The sequence below is a fragment of the Colius striatus genome, chromosome 4, assembly GCF_028858725.1.
Source record: "Colius striatus isolate bColStr4 chromosome 4, bColStr4.1.hap1, whole genome shotgun sequence".
In the NCBI taxonomy this organism is placed as follows: Eukaryota; Metazoa; Chordata; class Aves; order Coliiformes; family Coliidae; genus Colius; species Colius striatus.
The window spans coordinates 18,387,759-18,409,390 of NC_084762.1; the positions used below are offsets into that span (position 1 = coordinate 18,387,759).

A 21,632-nucleotide genomic window follows, 5' to 3' on the forward strand; every position below is an offset into this window, starting at 1 on the left:
TATATATGTGGAGTCTTCTTCTCTGGGGATATTCAAAACTCATCTGGACGAGTTCCTGTGTGACCTACTCTAGGTGGTCCTGCTCTGGCAGAGGGGTTGGATTAGATGATCTTTCAAAGGTCCTTTCCAACCCTTAAGATTCTGTGATTATATGACGTAACCAAATACTGCAGTATATAAAGCAGAGAGGAAAGCACACTTTGTAAAAGGTTCTGTATTTTAAATAATCAAGTAAAAAATGGTCTGTAACATCAGAGGGGTAATGCTGTAAGGTACTGTACTGGAAAATGATTTTACTATCTGTAGCAAGTTGTTGTTCACCACATACAATGACACTTGCTTTTATTTCTTGAGTATTGTGACCGTGACAACAAAGTCAGATCGGTCATTTTCGTTCTCTACCCACCATTATCAGCTTTAAGTGCTGTATCAGAAGTATTATTGCATCAAAACAGCCATCACTGAAACATCAAAATCTGACATGCTAGATGTGGATAATTTGTGACCTCTTTGAGAGCTAAGGTATGCATCCATACTTGCTTTTTTCCACGGTAAAGAGGCAAAACTCTCTTTGATAATGTTAATAGAACACTACTGAGTTCTCAACATCTAAAACCACTTACCTTCCACAGGTTGCACAGAAAGATTTGTTTAATTTTTTGTGGTATTTACTACAGGTTGACTAGCAAATACTTGCGATAAAATACTGTCAGCAAAAGACAAATGCAACTACTGTAGACCAAGAAAAGGCAGCTTTTTACAGATGGTCAGTGTTCACATTAATACACAAAAAACAGGGAATCTCAAGGCAAACAAAAGATTTTTAATATCACTGTCATTCCACACTTAAAGATCTGAATAACTTCAGGTGGATTTCTGAACACCAATGTAAGCCTTCACTTTCCACAAGTGAAATCTGGAGGAAAAGGTGAAGAGAGAGACACATAGTGAAAGCATTCCCATTTGACTTCAGTACATGCCCCAAGCACAATATGGATACACAAGCTGTAAACAAACCTACCTACAACCTGGCAAAGAAGTATATAACAAAGGAAGTAACACAGTTGATACTTTCTAGGCCCTTGTTCCCAAGACCATGAATCATAAAGTAATTAAAAATCACCTCAGCTCCCAAACAAGTGTAACTTGCAATCCTTCTACTACTTTAACAACTGGGGAGAAGTTCTAACAGTTGTTTTCCAGACAGCACATAAAGGAATGTATCGTAAGCCAAGAAGGCACAGTTCAATGAACATTTCTGTTGGAAATAAGGGGGAATAAAGCAAGTCCATCCTCAACCAGACACTCCTTGTTCACATACCATTGTAACTTTTGACATACTATTTTTACCCAGATGAGGAATATATCTGAGTAAATGCAATTCTTCATGTATTTTGAGGGGTAGCTAGAGAAAGAAATGGTGACTCGGTTATATTTAACCCACAAAAGCTCCCAGATCTATTTACCGTACAACCTCATAAACAGATGCACTACCACAAGTGAGATGGTAGTGCGTGGGCTGCCGAAACTACCACCACCAGAAGAAACACTGGCCTGAGGCTGCAGCTGATCTGTGCTGTAATTAGTCTTCCTATTTTTCTAATTGTGACAGTAAGCCAAAGCAATCCTCTATTCATTTTAGAGCACAGCACCCTAGAGGAAACAACACATCTTCCTCACTCAGTACTCTTGTTTATCTCTTCAACTATAAGCACCCTTGACATCCAGTATGTTTCAGGCTTAAGCATCAAACATAACAGAAGTCAAATGGACAGTATAATAAAGGCAACAGTTAAAGCTCTGCTTCAGCTCACTTGTAAGTTCAAGATCAACCCTGTCAACCATAGTCAACCATTCAATGTTCACCACTGAATTTCTTTTAGTTTTAAATGTGACATAGCAGGGACATCTTTTGTTCAGTTTATCTCTCAACTTGCCTGTGAGAGATGGAAATTCTGTAGCTCTGAATTGTACTGAACAAGGACTGAATTCACTAGAGACATTTAACACGAAAAGAATGAAAAGCAGACATTCCCAGCAACTGCCTTACCTACCCTTTTGCCCTATTTCAGGAAAAGTGAAATGCAGGGAAAGAACAAACAAATTTAAGGGGATAACAGCATAAATCAAATAGCAGGATTCTAAGGTGTAGCAAAGCCCAGTCAATCTGCCCTCTTTCCAAGGTAAACTGGCATAAAGAAGCAAGCACAATAATCCAAAACAGAAGACCTGTAGCCTGGTCTCAGCTCTTTCACTGCTCAAGATGACACAGCAAGTCAAGTAATTACAGCTCTTCATATCAGCTTCCCTTCAGAAAATTGTGGAATGGTATTTCATGTTAAAGTGTTAGAGATCTACAGATGTTCTGCTATATTGGATGTATTGTATGGGGAAGCACTGGTTCCTCCCACACTTCAAGCCTAAATAAGGCTATTTTACACAGAAAGGGACTGGAAACCTTACACAACCATCTCCTATAAAGATTCAAGAAACAGGCCCAAGTACAAAGGAGGGATGGCAGGGGTAAAGGGGCAAAAGGAATGATGTTTATGTGATGCTTGAACTCCACACAGAAGGAAACTTACCTTCACTGTTACATGAATATCACAATCTCTTTATTGTTGTATTGATTGACACTATAATTGTCTCTTCCTTTGTCAGTTAGATTACTTGTTGTTGTAACAGCAGCAAAATCTGTGACTGGATCCCAAAACTACAGCTGTCGAACGTTTTCGGAAGAAAATCAGTCTCAAAATGCCAATTGTACAGAACAAGAAATTAACCCCAAGATGACTGTAACAGTCAACTGCAAAGTAAGGATTTACCGTGGAGCCCCCCACACCTCTTACCTCAAGCATAGGGCGGGCACTGTCATGGATTGAAAGAATATGCGTAATGTTATTCTTACTCAACTGCTCTACATCTCGGGCATCTGCAATAAACAGAAGAAAAAGGAAGAGAATTTCTTTAATTTCTTGAAATAGTCCACTCCCTTTTCCATTGTACATGTTTAAAATCACTTATCACCGGTATTGAAGCAAAACCCCAAATGCAGCTGTTCTAGAACACCATCATCAGTGTGGGTAACGGGAAGACACACTTCTAACTCCAAAACAAATTATATGCTATATAAAGAACATGCTTAAGTGACTCAGGAATGTGTTCTTAAGTCAGAAGTTTCATGTATTTTGCATCTGAAATATAAGTCGTGTACGCCTGTGTGCAGGTGATGGCCATCTGAACAAGCAGAGTACAAGCTTAGCTTACCTCCTCTCTACCCACAAATGTCCCTTCAGATGATGTATTTTCACACGGGAGATAGACCTTGTGATAATCAGGTCAGAGATGTGAAGTCAGTTGTATCACTTGAATTGAGACATTAACAGGCAAGCCAACATAACCATATTCTTACTTCCTGGGGACTTGTAGGGAAAAATGTGGATTTAGAGAACACATACATTAAGTCTGAAGAGAGTTCAAGATAATAAGGATATCGAACTTATGAAAAAGCAAAATGCTACAGCAAGGAAAAGGAAAAGCAGTTGTGAAAAGGTGGTTCCTAGACCTGTAACCAAGGGGTTTCAAACATTCAAAACTGGAAAGTAAACTAGGGCGACTGAAAATTTGATGCTAGATATTACAAAAGCATAGGTTTGTTTCTATGAGAAAGAAGGTAAAATAGATTATCTGTCATCAGTGTGCAACTTTCCCCACACTAAACCATCAGCACGTCAGAAAATGACCTCAAAGGACCACTAATACAAGGAAAAGTTATTGTCCATTTACTTTTGACCTTTTTGCTCAAGCACGGCACAGCACACCATGGCAATTACAGCAGTGGTTTTGTGATGTGAACACCTGCCCTCCAAATCTGCCCATACAATCTGTTCACATTAGCCTGGTTGCACACAAAAAAAGGGTGCTGACCACAAAGGTTTCAAACCGGCTCTCTCTAGGTACAAAAATAACAATAGCATCACCTGTACGTTCTTTATGTACGTGCAAGAGTTCAATTAGCATCCCTTGCTTCATCTTACTTTGCTCTATGATAAAGTTTCAATGCCTTTTCTACATCACAAAGAGGAACTGGGCATTTAATTATACTGCCCTGAAGATCAGATCCACGTGAACACAATAAAAGGTGATAAAATTTAAACCTAATTCAATTATGAAAGTTTCTCTAAGGCTAATAAAAGGGAGAGAAGAGTCAAAACTGCATTGATTTCATTTGCTACTGGTCAAGCCTGCACGGTCAACACTGATGACTAATCATTCAGGAGAGAATAGACACAAGTTCCATCTGAAAGAGAATCACAGTCTGGCTTCACAGAACAATTACCATTTCCTAAAAATCTCAGAGTGAGCATTTCAATGAAGAAAGCCTGATGTTTGCAAGGAGAGGTCTTCCATCCCACCTGACCTTCATTTTTTTATTTTTTGTAACACTTTATAGGACAGTCTCGATTCCTCAGTGACTACCAAAGCTGGCAAGGGTTTGGAAGCCCAGAAGTCAGTCTAAGTGTCCCTAAAAATCACTGCTTTCTGTTCTGCAAAGGCTAAGGGCAGATTTCAGAGCCTGCTGTCTGGAACTCACAGTACTAATGCATACCTAAGACAGAGAGACCCCAATCTCTAGTTATCACTGTGATGCATGTGGTAAGAAATGGCTTGCCACACAAAGCAAACAGCTTTAGAAGGAGATATGTTCCAATTTAAACACTGACTGCTTTGAAACGGTGTGTCAGGCCTAATGGACACAGTAAAACTCAAAAAGACTGAAAGATATTTGCTCTTCTGTTAACCAAGGACTTAGGCTAAAGGAATTCCAAGAAATCAATAAGAGAGTAAGATCTCAGATATTCCTAAAAACAAGTTGCAAAAGTCTATCCCAAACCTACATCCTAGGGCAACCAGCAGGTCCTCAATATATTTAGGAAACAACCACTCAAATCTTAAAAGTAGAGGAGAAAAAGCTTCCTAGGCAATGCCTGCATTATCTGGATCTAACCTTAAAACAGTTCAAAAAGGGGAAATTCCCTTGGTTGCCCCTGGCAGCTGCCCTAGGTCTCTACAGACATTTAAATAGCAGTACAAATAAAATATCTTGTCGCTTCCCATCTCATACCATAAAGGGCTTATGTAAATGTCCACCAAGAGCCAAAAGAAACACCATTACCCCAGCCATTCTAACTTCACTACTGTAGCACAGTGCTGTACAACCACATAGAAACATAGAATCATAGAATGGTAGGGGTTGGAAGGAACCTTTAGAGATCATCTAGTCCAGCCCCCCTGCAGAAGCAGGTTCACCTAGATCAGGTCGCATAGGAACACGTTCAGGCAGGTCTTGAAGACCTCCAAGGAAGGAGACTGCACAACCCCTCTGGGCAGCCTGTGCCAGGGCTCCCTCACCTGAACAGGGAAATAGTTTTTTCTTATGTTTAAATGGAATTATATGTGTTCCAGCTTCATCCCATTACTCCTTGTCCTGCTGCTAGCTACTATAGAAAAAAGGGATGTTCCAATCTCCTGACACCCACCATTTAGATATTTATAAATGCTAATAAGATCCCCCCTCAGTCTCCTCTTCTCCAGACTAAACAGTCCCAGTTCCCGCAGCCTTTCCTCATATGAAAGATGTTCCAGTCCCCTGATCATCTTGGTGGCCCTGTGCTGGACTCTCTCCAGCACTTCCCTGTCCCTCTTGAGCTGAGGAGCCCAGAAATGGACACAGGACTCCAGATGAAGCCTCACCAGGGCAGAGTAGAGGGGGAGAAGAACCTCCCTTGACCTGCTGGTCATGTTTTGAAATCGCAGAGTGAAACACCTGATTTGCAAATTTAAAGATTAAATAAACATATCAAAGTCCATCATGTCCATCCTAAAGGGTCTCTCAAAACATGGTCTTATTCTTCCAGTAGGTTATCTAATATTCTGTTTCATACAGCAAAACATCTCTTAGCTGACACACAATTTTGAGTAATGCCCTCAAGAAACAATTTGCTCACACAGGAGGACACAATTCACACTGAGGAAGTCTTCCTCTCTCCCTCCCACATCCATATTTAGCTTCTTTTCCCTCAATTTCATTCTGACTCCTAGCTTAACCTCTACTCACATGCAGAGAGCAGCAAACAATTATAAAAGCAATAGCAAATTCATCACAGTGGGATGGGGTGCAAGGAGTGGTGTCAGAATTTGTTTCCTTGCAGCTCTGGGGAGCTGAGGAGCAAATCACCTAACATACTGTGTTTCCATCTCCCAGATGCAAAAGTGAGACAGTACAGCTCCAATCATCTCCATTAATATTCATATTTACAAATCTCTAAAGGGTGAGTGTCAGGAGATTGGGACATCCCTTTTTTCTATGGTATCTAGCAACAGGACAAGGGGTAATGGGATGAAGCTGGAACACAAAAAAGTTCTATTTAAACATAAGAAAAAACTGAGGGTGATGTAGCCCCGGAACAGGCTGCCCACAGAGTTTGTGGAGTCTCCTTCCTTGGGGGTCTTCCAGACCCACCTGGACACGTTTCTGTGTGACATGATCGAGGTGGACCTGATTTAGCAGGAGGGTTGGACTGGATGATCTCTAAAGGTCCCTTCCAACCCCTAGCATTCCATGATTCTATGATTAAGACACATCAGTGCCTCAAGGACTCCAGTACTAGGATGATGATGTCTCAAATGTACATACAGCCATTCTTACTTTAGTATTTCAGTACCTCCATAGAGATGCAAGGTGAGGAATAAAGATTCCTCCCTTTGTATATTTAGGAAGAAACAATTGTAGAGTCTTTTCCACCTCTGCTGCTAACAACAAAATACAAAAGTGTCTTGCCAGGAAGAGAGGGGGGAAAAAACCCATTACAGTGATATGGGTCTGATCTGCAACATTTAACTGCAACTTGTTTCTGAATTTAGATGATTCAATGTCTCCACAAAAGAAAGGATTTGTTTATTTCCATTTTGTCACCTTTCCTCCCATTTAGCCAGCTATCCCAAGCTACAGACATCATCCCTTCTTCCTCCTCCAAAGCCTGCATTTGGTTGTTAGTCTGCAAAGTCACACATGGTTCTAGAACACAGTAAGCTAGGAAGTTCTCAGTATAAAATTTTAGGTAATGTATACAAAAACAAGTGCTTAGAGAAGGAAAGCCAGTCCAGTACTTAAAACAGCATTAGGTCTCAATCCACAGATGCATAGAGACTACAGTTTCAGCATCATCAGATGATTTCTTTAATAAAGTAACTTCTTGTCTATACTTTACTTTCTGCTTTGGAAACAACTAGAGTTAGGCACCTAAAGGAGAAACTCCTCTCCAGTGGTTGAGAGCGCTATTACTAAGAATGGCTTCCCATCAGCAGAGCTTTGTTCCAAAGTCTAGTGACCTGCATTTACAGAGACACACAGAAAAATTAAGCACGGGAACCAAAGATCTGTATCTCCTGTCCTCACTTCACACTATGTTCTAATATGTATTTTGTCACAGCTTCTCCAAAGGATTTTTCAGGGCAGTAAGACAGGTGTGGAAAAGGGCCCAGTACTCTGTTTAATAGGAGCACCTATAATATGCCTTCCTTCAAAAGATGAACCTGAAAAGGGGAATGGTATCATCACTCTCTCCCGTGTTCAGTACCTGAAATAAAGCCTCAGAAAGGGGAACTTTTCCAAAAAAAAAAAACCAAACCAAACCAAAGCAGCTGATAACAGGAATTAATTGGATCTAGAAACAGCAGAACCACTCAGCAGGCATTGCCTTTTTATACATTTAGTAACAGGAAGGGCAGAAACTTTCCCAAGACTCTCTAGCTCATCCACAGCAACACTGGACTCTTCAGGGGGAATTAAACCTCATATTGTGGCTTTCCCCTTCAAATCAAAAAGCCCCCAAATATTCCATTGGAAAAACTTGAATCTTCCAAATATGATTACAAGCAAGGAAGGGCACAAGCTCTTTAATATCCAAGGTAGAAACACTCATCAGTCTCTGGTGCTCACTACTGCTACACCCTTCGTATTGGAACCAAACACCCATTTAGAATTCCCTGTCAAGGAGAAATTGTGGTTTTTCTATCTGCAGAGAAATAGGGTAAAAAGCCCTGTTGTATCAGTCTCTTTGGGAACAAAGTACTTATTTTCATCATAAGCACAGGTGCCTTTCAAGGGACATCAAGTTTCCAGTGCAGAAGACACATGGGCATAAAATAAATTCTTTGTCTCTAGAGGATTGCATTTCATTTGTAAGTACAACTGGAACAACCCAAAATTTCCCCCCAAGTTAGAGGTGGGAAGAAGAGTCAACTTCCTCTTTCTCTTCCTTCATTTTTCTTTCTTAGCCCCACATCCTCCCATTTGCAAAGAAATAACTCCATTGTAACTTTCACCAAAGACGCCCAAGAGCCCTGTTTCCTTCTGGGCTTTCAGGCTAAACTCACTCTCAGGATTTTGTATGGACATCTGTGGTTCTTCTTGATTTTTTCTGCCCTCTAGCTGTAAAATCTCAAATGCACTCTCTCAGGAATACACCGCAATTTAACGTGCTACTGCTGAGCAGAGTCATGCTTATAGATCTTGTAAGATAACAGCACTTAGACACATGATGAGATCTATGCCTTTTCAGGAAAGTTTTCCAGAGATATACTCAAGTCCTGTGGACTTAGGGGGATTTCAGCACGTTTTAGTGCTTTCCACAATTGGGATCACACATAACTTTCTACCCAAAAGGTCTAAAGGTGGTTCCACAAAGCGCTCTCATTCTATGTGCAGACAAACCAGAAGCAGTGAGCTCAGCTCTTCTTTCTGCCACAGATTTGTTTCACAATTCTTTTCTTGGGCCTCAGTTTATCTTCCAGTCAAATACAGAAGAGTTTGCACTTCCTCTGTCATGGACTGCTTTTAAGTTGATTAGGCCTAAAAAGACAGTAAGAAATCCTATACATAAAGCAGAAATATAAAGGAATATTGAATAATAATTTCCCAATCAGAAAAACTGCTGAATGCCTTCTCCAGCTCACCAGGATTAGTGTTTAACATTGTTACCAACCTGCTTTTGCTCAGTGGGAAGGCTTCCATCTGAAACAACTGTGCCTTTTCCCAGTCTGTCACTCTCCCCAGAGGTGTCTCTGGCAGCAGGGAGGCCAGAGCATGCGTAGAAGCTGTGGAAGCCCTGCCTGTCCAGGCTCCCTGGAGGCCCTGGGAAGGCCATCCTCTGGAGGGCACATCAGAGTCATTCAGAGATTCCCCTGACTCACCTTCTGGACAATCTCCCTCTTCTCTACCCCCTGCTCAGAGACTGAGAGGATGCCATAAAGCCTCAGCCTTGCGCCCAGGCAAGATGCACACCACCAAGGACTCAGTGCTACTCCTCTTATTGAGAAGACAAAACTTTATCCAAGTCAAGTTGTTGGTCCCAAGCTGAAGAAATAGGAGACTGCTCAAAAGTGTATTACAGGAAATTATTTTTTAAACCTGTGTCTTTAAAAGTATTGGGCAATTTCAGCTGCCCAAATCAGGATACTTTAACCAATCCCAACTATATGGGTTGCTGAGCGTCTCAGTCAATGAACCCCTTAAAGGCCACAAAAGAGTGCCACAAATCACAACATGCCCCAAAAACATGGTAATCAAACTCCTCCAGAAAGCTACACCAGTGATTAACCAACAAGCCTGTTCCTGCATGGGATGACTTCGCTGCACAGACAGCTCACTGCATTTACTCTTAAGCAGTGAAGCAGGGAGGGTATTGAGGGGTGGGACATGCAGAAAAAGATGGAAATTTGAGATTGCTCTTGTATCAGTGACATACTGTAACACCAATCTTCTCTCTTCCTCTCCAGGTATGGTAGTTGATTTGAGATTGTAACAACAAATACTCATAATAGTAAAATGTAATCATTAAATGCAGTGGGAGCAAAGGTCATAGCAATAAACACACAAACATTTGGCTTGTGTTTTTAATCACTTTAAAAAACAGACTCCATGAGGCAAAAACTGAGATTAAAGCCAACCCATCCTCACTCTCATTTATGAAGTAGCTGAAGCATTTCAGTCTCTGCTTTTTTTCAGTTAGATTCCCAGAAACACTGCCCACTCATACCACTTGCACACCTCTACATGTAGAAACGACCTGTCATTTCAGGGCCATTTTGCAAGGTGCAGAGCCCAGTGGCCAGAGCAGCAAAAGGGTCAAAGGCCCTGGCATGGGCAGAGATGCTGACTCACTCTGCAACCTTGGCCAGCTCCCCTTAGTTGGTCAAACTGCTCATCAGTTGAAAACAGAAGTGCACCGAGAAACAGATGCTCTGGCTGAGTTTCACTCCCCCGGGTGCACCATCAAGAGCTTACCAGCAGGACAGCCACACTGAGAGACAGACAAATTGAGAGCCTCACTCTCTGGACCCATCTTGCCCAACAGCATGAAACCTAAAGGACTCCACTGTCAAATATCCTTCCATCCCATCCCTCTCCTAGAGTACTTGAAGGGAAAGGAAAAAAAAGATGAAAACAAAAAGAGGAAGCAAGATGGCTGTGACCAAGTTAGTTTTGTCACAGGCCTATGAAATTGTCCATCCAAAGAGTTTTTAAAACTATCCTCTTCCCCTTATTTTCCTTTCTTCCCAATCCCTTTTTCCTCCTTCTCTTTACTCTTTTTATTAAATAACCTACTTCCATCAGCATAAACTCACCTCCATCCTCCCATTTTCCTTACCACAATTAACTCTCTTTCACTCCCTAGCTGTTGTACTTGTATTTGTAAAAGGCAGATTTTAACTCCACATTTCCCCTGGGCTGCCTCTACAGCTCTGCTTCCAGGGTCAAGTAAATCAGGCAAAACCCCAGGAACTCACAGGTTTCAGGATGGGGGTAGGGAAGGAAGGGTGGGCATGAGGCAGAGAGGAGGTGCAGCATCATCTAAGTCCACTGAAGATGTTGTCCAATCTTAACAGACTAGCTGTGATATCAGACAGACCAGAAAGCACATGATATCAGAGTAGCTCCTGTGAGTCCTGCTTTGCTGTTGTACCCTAGTATAGCAGATATAGGGTCTACATCTATCAAAACAACTACACAGGCACAACTGGCTTACTTCTGAGCAGGAACAGTCAGCTGGAACTGCTGCTAACAGAATGCTTTGAGAACAGGTCATTTATTCGAATGTCTACATAAAGTTTCCTGTGTTCTCAAAGTATGGTTCTGTCTTTCTGTGCACAAAATAAAAAAAACTCATGCAAGAAGCAAAAAAAGATCCAGAGAATCTTACACCTGTGACACAGACAGCACGAGTATCAGTGGTCAGACAGCAATCTGCAGACCTATCAGTCTCACAAGCAGTGATAACAGAACTCTTTAGCAGTTGTTATAAATAACCAAAATAATAAAAGCAACAAGCAGGAGGCATACTAAGCTTTTACTTATAAGGAGGGCTTGAAGCAAGCCTTACAAAGAATCTGCCTGGCTCACAGGCTTGCCTGCCAAGCACAGGAATTGTTAAAAGCAGGCCAATGTTTAGGAATTCCAGCTGAAGCACTCTCCAAGGAGATGGTGTTCATTTTTCTCTTCTTCAAGTACTTGCAGCACAGCACAAAGATGAGAGAGCACACAAGTTCTTCAAGTGCAACCAGGTGAATCCAGTAATGGAGCAAGAGGGGGGTTAAAGAAGCAGCAGCGATGTCAGAATTCCGCAGGCCTGCGAAAAAACACCTGAAGAACCCTGCTAAGTAATCCTAGAGATAGATAATGATAAAACTAATCTTACCTTTAAAGTTGCCAATGAACAAGCCAGGCAGAATCTGTGAGAAAGAAATATAGTATCAAATATAGATATCTTGTGGTAAGACAATTTGACAAAGTTCAATTTGCATACAGGATGGAACATACTACTTTAGCAGACTATTGTCAAGTGCAATCTAAAAAGCTGGCAACATTTTGTGACTCTTTGCAGCCTCCTTCAAATAGCTCTAGGTACGTTTTTAAAGCACTCCTTGAGAGCGAGGGGAAGGGAGTGTTTATCATCTAGACTCTCACATAATGGAGGCTCTCCAAGGATAGCTAAAGTGGTTTACAAATACCAAGAGGGTCTTCACAGCGCACCCCTCCCCCTGTTCCCCCACTGCAGGATAAGAGTCTTCCTCATTTAACTAATGATGAAACTTCACACAGAAAAGGTGATTTGCCTAAAGTTGCTAAGCAAGCTGAACAAAGCACTGCAAAACGACATCCTGCAAATCTTTTGCAGTCCACTGCCTTGCAAGTCAGGACTGCAGCACTGCGGGGCTCTCTAATAGAGGAAATCACTGCGAAGAAAAAGTTGTGTATTCACAGAGAAAGGGAATTAATGAAAGTCCACGAGTTGTGTGTTTCTCTCCCAGATCTACCCACTCACCCCAAAACACTCCCAGAAGCCTGCACAGGTCTCAGTTACAGGACTTTCTCAGTTACAGATGAGTTACAGGAGTTTCAAGGTCAGACTGAGGACATGTGCGTACACACACAGAGGCAGGTGACACTGCTGCGCTACCCCTCTCAATCCCCCCCCCAACTTGGGAACAGCAGCAAGGACGTAAAAAAAAAAAAAACAGCCACATCAAACACATGTTTTCTGGCCAAGAATTTAATTCCCTGCCACCTAAAGTCTCTGACCCACACCCACATCCTTCAAAGGGACCAGAACTGTGGTGGTTGAGACCAGACGGTACAATCCATTTTTCTTTGGTGCATGCAGAGCATACCACCAATACAGATATGTCAGCACTGACTTCCTAACGCCTTAGCAACACCCAAGTGTCACCACAACAGCAGCAACAGTCTCTCGGGCGCAACTATTTAAAGGGAAAACTCCACCCATTTTGCTCAGTCCGGCAGCCGCAAAGTTCCGAAAGTCATGAAGGACTTTTCGTCGGGGATTATCGCCCCGGCCTCCTGCTCCCCTGCAGCCTTCCCGCTGAAAGGCAGCACAGCTTACCACACAAAGGTTAGCAGCCTGACAGAAGGGCCTGCAAAATAGCTTCTGACCTGCCTTAACTCCATGGCTCTCATCCGATAAAAACGTCGTGTTCGCTGTTATTATCCAGCCTCACAGAAAACAGAAAGGCTGCAGAGCACGTCTCACACTCCCTGAAGCTTTGGTTTGTGCAAACATTCCTCTCCCTCAGCTTTGCTGGCTGATCTCTCTCCCTGCCATGTCATACCAGCTTCAGTAGCAGGGCTCAGTCTGCCACCCATATAGAAAGACTGCTTCTCTGGGACTTTTGCTGTACCCTGGACTGCTTAAAAATTCCAGGCTGCATGACACCAGCAGCAAGACAAGAACACAGTTCTTTAGTCTAACACAAACAGGTACCTCTAAAGTTTGAACCAATAAGCTCAGGCAGCGCTCTCCCCTTTCCCTGCCTCTTCATCTTTCATTTGTAAAAATCCAACGTTCACACAAAGGCAGCAAAAAACCCACAGTGGGGCAATTGTCAAGACCAGGATTTCAAGTAGGAAAACGATCCCCCACAACAGTCTGCCTTCCCTTTCTGCATGCACAAGACTCATGGCTTCATTAGTTATCTTAAGCACAGTTGATGACTGTGCTAGAAGCACGGCCCAAAGGCTGTCATCCCAGGCTAGGGATCAGAAGCCAGTAGCTGCTCCAGAGAGCAGAATACTCGAGGCCCATTGCTAAAGGCCGAATTCAAAAAACATGCTCTAAAGCAAAAGAGAGTCAAGTTATGAATGAATGTCACCAACCAGACCACCCCAAACAGCTCCCTCAGCTCATGTTGAAAAAAGGGGGGGGAAAAAAAAAAAAAGGAGAAAAGCCTTTCTGCTATTTTTAAATAGCTGTCTACTGTTTCCTATCTGCAGCACAGATCTCAAATCACACCACCACTACCATAGACTACAGCATTTTAGACTCCAGGACATTATTTCTGCATTAAATACTCAGTCAAGAGAGAGGATAAAAGCTTATATTCCAGTCACAGTCATTAGGTTAGACATTATAAATTAAAGATACCAAGAAACACTCAGAGGCTGCAAAAATGAGGCTTCTTAAGATTGCTGTTGGCAAAGGAGGAAAAATCCAGAAGTTTGCATTTGTGCATCACGAAGCAATGCTGCTAGATAGGAAATTAGAACACTGTGCAACCCAGGACAGATGTTACCCCTGTTGTCCTAGTCATTCTAGAAGCAAGAAACATTACTATGGGTGAAAGCTACCTGGAAAGAAGTGAATCTTCATGTCGTGCTGACTAATACTTCGGCACTAGACTACGGCTGGGAACTTTCAGCTGTGTCATCTCACACTGCCTTCAGTAACTGCAACTCTAGGCCACACAAAATGAAGGCTGATGGCTGCCAGGGGCGTGTGAGAGAGAAGGGTTGGGAGTCAGAAGAGGAGAAAAATAAGGTGGTTGTTTTTGTGACCTTTTCAACCCCTGCTTATGAATAAAAACAGTAGCCTCTTTATATCATTCAAAACATTGAGAAAATGACCATGGACTAAATAACAGCTGTAAAAGAGTGCACAAAACCAAGTGACAGGGATGGCAATGCCTGTCTTCGTTTCTATCCAGCATGAGAACAGTTTTGCTCCACCTTGCACAAAGACAGACCCCTGCAGTGGGCAGTTAACGCCTCACATCAGTCCTCCTGAAAATAGATCTCTCTGGAAAACAGTTTGAAGGGCTACTTGGCTGCTGTAGAAAATACACGGGTACATGCTTATAATAAAGTGCCTAATTCCTTGCCTGATGCTGCTTCTAGATGCGCTGGTACCGATGGGTGCTCCGGCCAAGTTCATGGTGCTTCCTACAGAGAGAGCCAGGAGGTGTGGAAGAAGCAGAGGAGCCCACCTCATTCAGCTGTACAGGAGAGTGGCAGGGCTCAAGGGGAGGAATTTGCCACCTCCATGAAGTGGTGCAGCATTACTGGCTTCCACAGAATGGGTTGCATCAGCTCTAACTACCCAGAGATTTACGTGTCTTATGAAAAAGCATGGCTGATCTGCCCTTTTTGCAGAGATAATGCTCAACTCATCCTTTCAGAAGAGTCTGCATGAATAAGGGGCAGTTAACTGTGAGAGGATGAACAATAAGTAAAACCCAGGAAAAACTCTTCACTAAGCACATCCTGTTCACAGATTACCAAAGTACCACAATCTCTTGTCACCATCTCAGCCACTAGACTTCAGGTCCTGGAAAACATCTTTAATTTTCAACCACAGACTTAAACTTTGAATACAAGGCAGAGTTAGGCGTTAGGTATGAAGAGAAATCAGGCCACCCAGACAATTTCCTAAGTCACACCTTTCACTCATCCTGTTCTTAAAAGATGTTAAAAAAAGGAAAGCACTGAAAATTAAAAGTAGCTAAGTTAATGCACATACGCTAGCCAATTCTCCTTCTCTGAGCAGAGTAAGAAGGGTATTCATGAACCAATACTTTCAGTTTAATTTGGAAAAAGTAAGGAGGCTTGGGTGGGCTTCAGGAAAAAACTAAGCATGGCTAATTTTAGAGAGAAAACTAGCAACAAAGACAAAACCCACCTAAAAAAGACTACCAGGCTTCCAGCCCTTGATCAGCACTAATGGCCACATTCAGACAGATGCAATTGCTATTTGCTATGAAATACATCAATATCACGTGACAGAAAAATAGGAGGGGACCATGTCACTGAGAAAGGCTCAGCATTCAAGAGCAGCAACAGCAGCTGTAGCAATCTCTGGAGCTTTTGCTTACCATACCCATTTCAGGTCACCACTAATCCCCCTCCCCTGGCATCAGTACAAAGAGATTCCCTAAATGAAATAATGCACCATCGGATAAGTTGCTTATTTTCTCCTACAGTCCACATATAGCTCTAGCACAAAAAAACCCCCACACTTGAGTTGGAAACTAAGGCAATTTGTAGTGACAGTCTACACAGAGTCAAGCAAATATCTCCCAACATCGTCACTGATGACTCCTGGTCTTCCCTTGCCCCTCCAGTATTCAGTGACTCACAAGATCAAAAGGAACAGATGATCCAGGGGCACATTCTGAAGGTGGCAAGTACCAGACCTATGTGTGAGACCCCTACAAAAATAAATCCTGATGGCTAGTACCCAACATGGTGGTTGCCTACTTAAAGGAGCCAGCTCCTTCGAAACCACTGAACATTTCACCCCCTTGGATAGAAGCATAAGAAGGGAGGAGAAAAATTAAAGTAGCGCTAGGGTTGTTTCAAAAGCTCCAGCTGGTACGTGTCAGGGCAACACTTAACAGAATTAAAGTGACCAAACTGCCCGCAGTCACAGACTGACAGCCAATTCCTGCCCACACAGTACCATACCAAGATAAAGACTGCTAAGCTTCAAAGAGTTGAGAATTGTCCTTTCCCCTCCCCAGACTGCAACTTTAGCATCCCATATCCTATCCCCAAATGTTTTGATCATTTCAAACATTCCCAGAAAAATACTACAAACATACCAGCAGTCTAAAAGAAGTCTATCCAGCTGTGTTTATTCCTAACTGGCTGCTCCTAGAAGGTACCTGCAAGGAGTGGCTACGGATCACAACCTTAACCCAACTTTGAAACCTAAAAAGGAGAGAAGGACCACGGAAGGCCCTACCTTCTACCCGCTAAGTTGGACTAACCAGGCAGATCCTTCCCCTGCCTTAAGTTTCTATTTCAATGTCTCTATGCATAGAACGAAAAGGCTTCACCTCCCAGATAGCACGTTAAGCACCCTACACTGTTGCCAGTCTGACTTCCAGAAGCAAGGATGTTGAGCTCAGGAAATTTATAAGGACTTATTTCTAGCTCTTCTCCTCCACTTTATCGGAGGCCATGCTCTCAGCAAAGCTACTCCCAAAGCACTCAAAGCAGGATGTTATACAGAAGAGATGACTCAACTTCTGTTCCTCATAGTAAGCTATATATAAAAGGCTAGTTACCACCACACTTTCAACCCTGGGTTTAAAACAGAGGTGGAGATACTGAGAAAAATCACAGTTGTCCCTCGACAACCACTACAACATGCCTGGCGAATCGGCACTTACAATAAGCCCCCACTGCCAAGAAGCCAACACCCTTTGCAAAACAGATCCATCTTCCTTCCTCGCTGCCATCTCCACTGGGGCCAAACGCTTTCCTGTCACACCAGCACTGGAGCCAGCCCTCCAGCGACTACCCGTACCCACCGGCCCCGGGGACCTAAGGCAGACCCTCACCATCCTGTTTAGGGGATGCAGAAGTTAAAAATTATTTGGTCCCGTGCTCGTTCGCTTCGCCGAGCTGACAAGCTCCAGGTCCCGCCACATGTCAAGGGGTGCCGGCTCAGCTCCCGAGCCCTCCCGGCGGCGGAGGGAGCCGGAGCCGGCCCCGTGCCGCGGCGGGCCGCGGCTGACTGAAGCCCGGCAGCGGGGGGCACGGCGGCCGTTGGCGACCGCTGGGAACGCGGGGCTCGCTTGGGAAGGGGAAGCCCAGGCGAGCATCACCGAAACCAACCCCCCCTCCCAGCCTCCTCCCTGCCCGCGCTGCGGCGGGGACGGAGGCGCGCCCGGAGGGAGCGGCGCGGCCACGATCTCCTTCCCTCCCCCCCTCGCCCCGGGGCGGAGGGAGAACCCCCAAAGTTGAAGGGGAAAGCCTCCGCTACCCTGGCCTTTGTTCCGTCAGTGGGCTGCAGCGGGCACCCAGGGGCGAGACAAAGGAGAGGACAGGGCGGCAGAGCCCGCGGCGAGGGACCGCCGCCCCGGCCACCGCTGCGCCTCGCCCCGCGCACATGCACTCACACACAGCAACAACGACGAGCGACCGGCGTTACCTTGTTCATCCCATTCCCCATGGCTCAAGCGACCCGCACGCCAGCACCGCGGGAGGAGCCGTGGGCTGCCGGCTAGCGAGCTGCCGGCGGCGGGTCAGCGTGCATGGGACAGTGTTTGCCGGGGGTGACTGGGGACGAGCTAATTGTTAATTAAGGACGGCCGCGGTTTGCCGCTGTTGGGAAGGGTGAGGCGCATCTCCCCCCGACCCTGGCCGGGGTGTTTTCTGCTGGAGGCGGGTTTCCGCTCGGCCGCCCCCGGGAGCGGCAAGCGGCGGGACCACACCACCAGGAACTGCCTCCCGCCGCCCCCACGCGCGGTTAAAGCCCCGGCACGCCGGCCGCGGGCCGCCCTGGGCCTTGTAGTCTGCGCCGCCGCGCCGCCCCGCCGCCTCCCGCCCGACGGAACTACAACTCCCAGCGCCACCCGCGCCGCCGACCTGCCCCACCTGTAGTGGCCGGCGGCACCCCGCGGGCGCCCGGCGCGGCCTCGCCCCATTCCTAAGGGCGTTTGCGGCGGCGACGGGTGGGGTGGTGTATCGCACGGGTCCGACTCCCGCAGATTCCGCGGCACAGACCGCCTGCCACCGCTGCGCCCGGGCCGGGCAGGTGCTCCCTGCCTGCCTCGGCGCAACCGATACCACTTGTGTTTCCCCCTCTGACGGGCCGGGCCGGGCCGGGCGCGCCGGGGCTGCCGCCGCAGCCTCTCGCTTGCCGGGCCGCGCCTCGCTGGTGCGAATTGTGCCCTTTCACAGCGCTGCCTTGGCCTCCTGCTCTTTGATCCCAGGCACGGCGTGTTGGCAAGTACGCAGAGGACATTCGTGTTCTTAGCTGAGACAGAGAAAGCAAGTAGTTTGAAGCAAACATGGCTGAGCCGGGAAGGGCCCTTTGGAGGTCACCTGGTCCAGCCCACCACTTAAAGGAGGGAAGGATGCTCATTGCAGCGTCTTGGCAGGCATAGCCTCTCAAAGCCATGCTTCCTGCTTCCACGCCTTGCTTCTTCCAAATCCATGCCTTGCTCCTTAATTAAACATGACATGATAGAGCCATGTACCTCCAGCCATGGCTTTGTGTTTGAAAGAGGTTTGGTGATGTGAGATTTAGAGGTTAGTAGAGGAAATTTACAGTGAAGGGTTGATATGCAGCGAAATACAGACAAAGGATAAATGCAGGGACAGGATACTACAACACAAGATCTTTCCCATTAACCAGCGCAGTCAACACTCTCCAAAAAACCTGAAATCCTTAATGGCTAAAATTCAAAATGAAGGGTGCTGCTGGGTAGCCACCATCAGGTTCCCAGTGCAGTTATGTGTGCATCAATGTGAAATGTGCATTAAAATGTCAAGATGGGCATACTTAGGTAGGATGGGACAGGTCAGGGCCATCTGCAGCCCAGGGAAGGCAGTGGAACCTGAGAGGCAGCAAAGCTAGGTGTCAGCTGATGGATGAGCTCTCGAATGATGCATGGATCACAGAATCACAGAATGGTAGGGGTTGGAAGGGACCTCCAGAGATCATCTAGTCCAACCCCCCTGCAAAAGCAGGGTCACCTAGATCAGGTCACATAGGAACATGTCCAGGTGGGTCTTGAAGACCTCCAAGGAAGGAGACTCCACAACCCCTCTGGGCAGCCTGTGCCAGGGCTCCATCACCTCAACAGTGAAATAGGTTTTTCTTATGTTTAAGTGGAACTTCTTGTGTTCCAGCTTCATCCCATTACCCCTTGTCCTGTGGCTTGCTCCTATAGATAAAAAGGATGCCCCAGCCTCCTGACACCCACCATTTAGATATTTGTAAATGCTAATAAGATCACCTCTCAGTCTCCTCCAGACTAAACAGCCCCAGTTCCCGCAGCCTTTCCTCATATGAAAGATGTTCCAGTCCCCTGATCATCTTGGTGGCCCTGCACTGGACTCTCTCCAGAAGTTCCCTGTCCCTCTTGAGCTAAGGAGCCCAGAACTGGACACAAGACTCCAGATGAGGCCTCACTGGGGCAGAGAAGAGGAGGAGCAGAACATCCCTTAACCTGCTGGCCACACTCTTCTTGATGGATCCCAGGATGCCATTGGCCTTCTTGGTCACGAGGGCACATTGCTGGCTCATGTTTAGCTTATGCATGTGTATAGGGGTGGTTGCCAGTACAAGCACGCTCTAAGGGAATGATTTCACACTCTCCAGTTGCAATCATTGTCTGTTGCCAAAGAGGCAGTTGCACATCCCCCACGCTACCCTCTGTGCCCCTTTCTGTGAGCAACCTTGACACTTGTCTGACCCAACACCAAGCTTGTTATGAAAGCAAATCCTGTAGAAAGCTTGGAGGTGCCAGTCCAGCCCCATGGGGACAGACCAGCACACACACACAGTCAAGGAGGAGTAGGATTAGACTTCTCAGCAATGGCTTGGCCTTGGATCGCCACATCTTCAGCAACTGGTGCTGTTCCCACAGAAGCCAACAATGCGCTTGAAAGCCAAGAGAAGTTAAGCTGTCAGTTTAACTGCCTATAAATCTGGAAAACCCTTGCCTTGTAAGAGTCTTGTTATCACCACAGATGCTTCAGTTTCAGGGGGAGAGAAGCAGGTCTGCTGGAGGAGCAGCGTGGGGCGACTGTGGAAGGATGGGCTTGTGGGCACTCTGTGTCCGGTGGGCAGTGTAGCACCAGCTTCTGTGACAGTGGTGTCCCAAGTGACCAGCAAGGAGGCAGGGTGCTGGCAAGAGGTTTGCTGAGTAATCTTATCCTGACGTAAGAGGAAAGCAAGCAGCATGAACTGTTGAGGTTAGGCCACTTCTGCTCTACCTGAACTGGGTGGTCCCGGGAGCACTGCCAGAACTACACCTCATCCCAGGTTAGAGGAGACTTGGTGTGAGCTGGCCCCCTCCTTCCTGCCTAACTGGATCTCCCCCATGTTGTGTTGTGCCAGAAGGGCAGGAGGAAGCCAACACATGCTTCAACATGGTATCATTTGGGACCAGGACCTTGGTTTTTCCCTATGACACCCTCCATCTGCCTCTTGGACTTAGCAATATGCCTGGTCCTACCTCAGCTCACAGCAGAATACAGGAACACCAGAGAGATTCTGCTTTTGAATTGTTCCTGAACCTCCTCCATCCTGAGTCTCCACAGAGTTTGACATGTCATCGGAGACCATGAAAACAGCAGAGCCATCTCTCTGTAGGACCAAGAAGGATAGCCACCTGACTGGCTTTCATGTTTCATTGGCAGAACATAATTTACTTTATTCTCATGCCATGCAAAATATGAGGTCCAAAAGGTCCGAATCACAGCTTGCCATACTAGCTACTAAACATATTCTGTCCCCAAAATGAAAGGATTCCTTGTCAGCAACTCTGACGAGTAGATTCCTTTTGAGATCAACAATCCATAATATCCCAGATAACCACAGGGATCTGTGTTGTATTAAAATGTCCACCTTGACTGAAAAGCCTTGCAGTTAGTGTGCTGGAAGTCTGGGCTGGCCAATTCAGTTCTGCATAAGTCAGTTTGTAAAATGCACATAACATTTCTGACCTTTGCAAAGAGCCTTGAAAAGTACTGTGTATGGGCAAGTCACGTGAAATTGTTACACAGACGGAATTGTTGCACTACAGACAGAATACAAGTATATCTAGAACTGAGTCATCTGGCATTTTTTTGAATGGCAAGTGTCAGGCATCCCCATTGCTCTGAATGGGAAGCGTGATTCTCTGTTTTATTCTTGAGCCTCGGGACTCCCTTTGGGATGCCTACTGCAGCCTGCAGTGCTTTCACTGATCAGAATTTTATTGCATGCATGCAGCTGCTTAGAGTGAAAGCATGAAACTTAAAGTAGGAGAGTGTAACA

The 21,632-nt window shown here is 45.4% G+C and overlaps 1 protein-coding gene across 3 annotated transcripts in view; it reads right to left on the reverse strand.

The window, feature by feature from the left end:
* DUSP22 (dual specificity phosphatase 22) overlaps positions 1–18,178 on the reverse strand; it is a 45,744-nt gene extending 27,566 nt beyond the window's left edge. Inside the window, exons 1-3 of one of the 3 annotated variants that reach the window (XM_061994421.1) lie at positions 17,793–18,178; positions 11,760–11,793; positions 2,850–2,932 (exon numbers count right to left, since the gene is read on the reverse strand). In XM_061994421.1, coding sequence (XP_061850405.1) covers positions 2,850–2,932; positions 11,760–11,793; positions 17,793–17,813 — 138 coding nt within the window. In that variant the 5' untranslated portion in view covers positions 17,814–18,178. Of the gene's footprint in view, positions 1–2,849; positions 2,933–3,267; positions 3,423–8,776; positions 8,915–11,759; positions 11,794–17,199; positions 17,276–17,792 lie in introns of those variants that run through there. The other 2 variants (XM_061994422.1, XM_061994423.1) reach the window with 2 other exon arrangements.
* Positions 18,179–21,632: the final 3,454 nt, after the last annotated feature.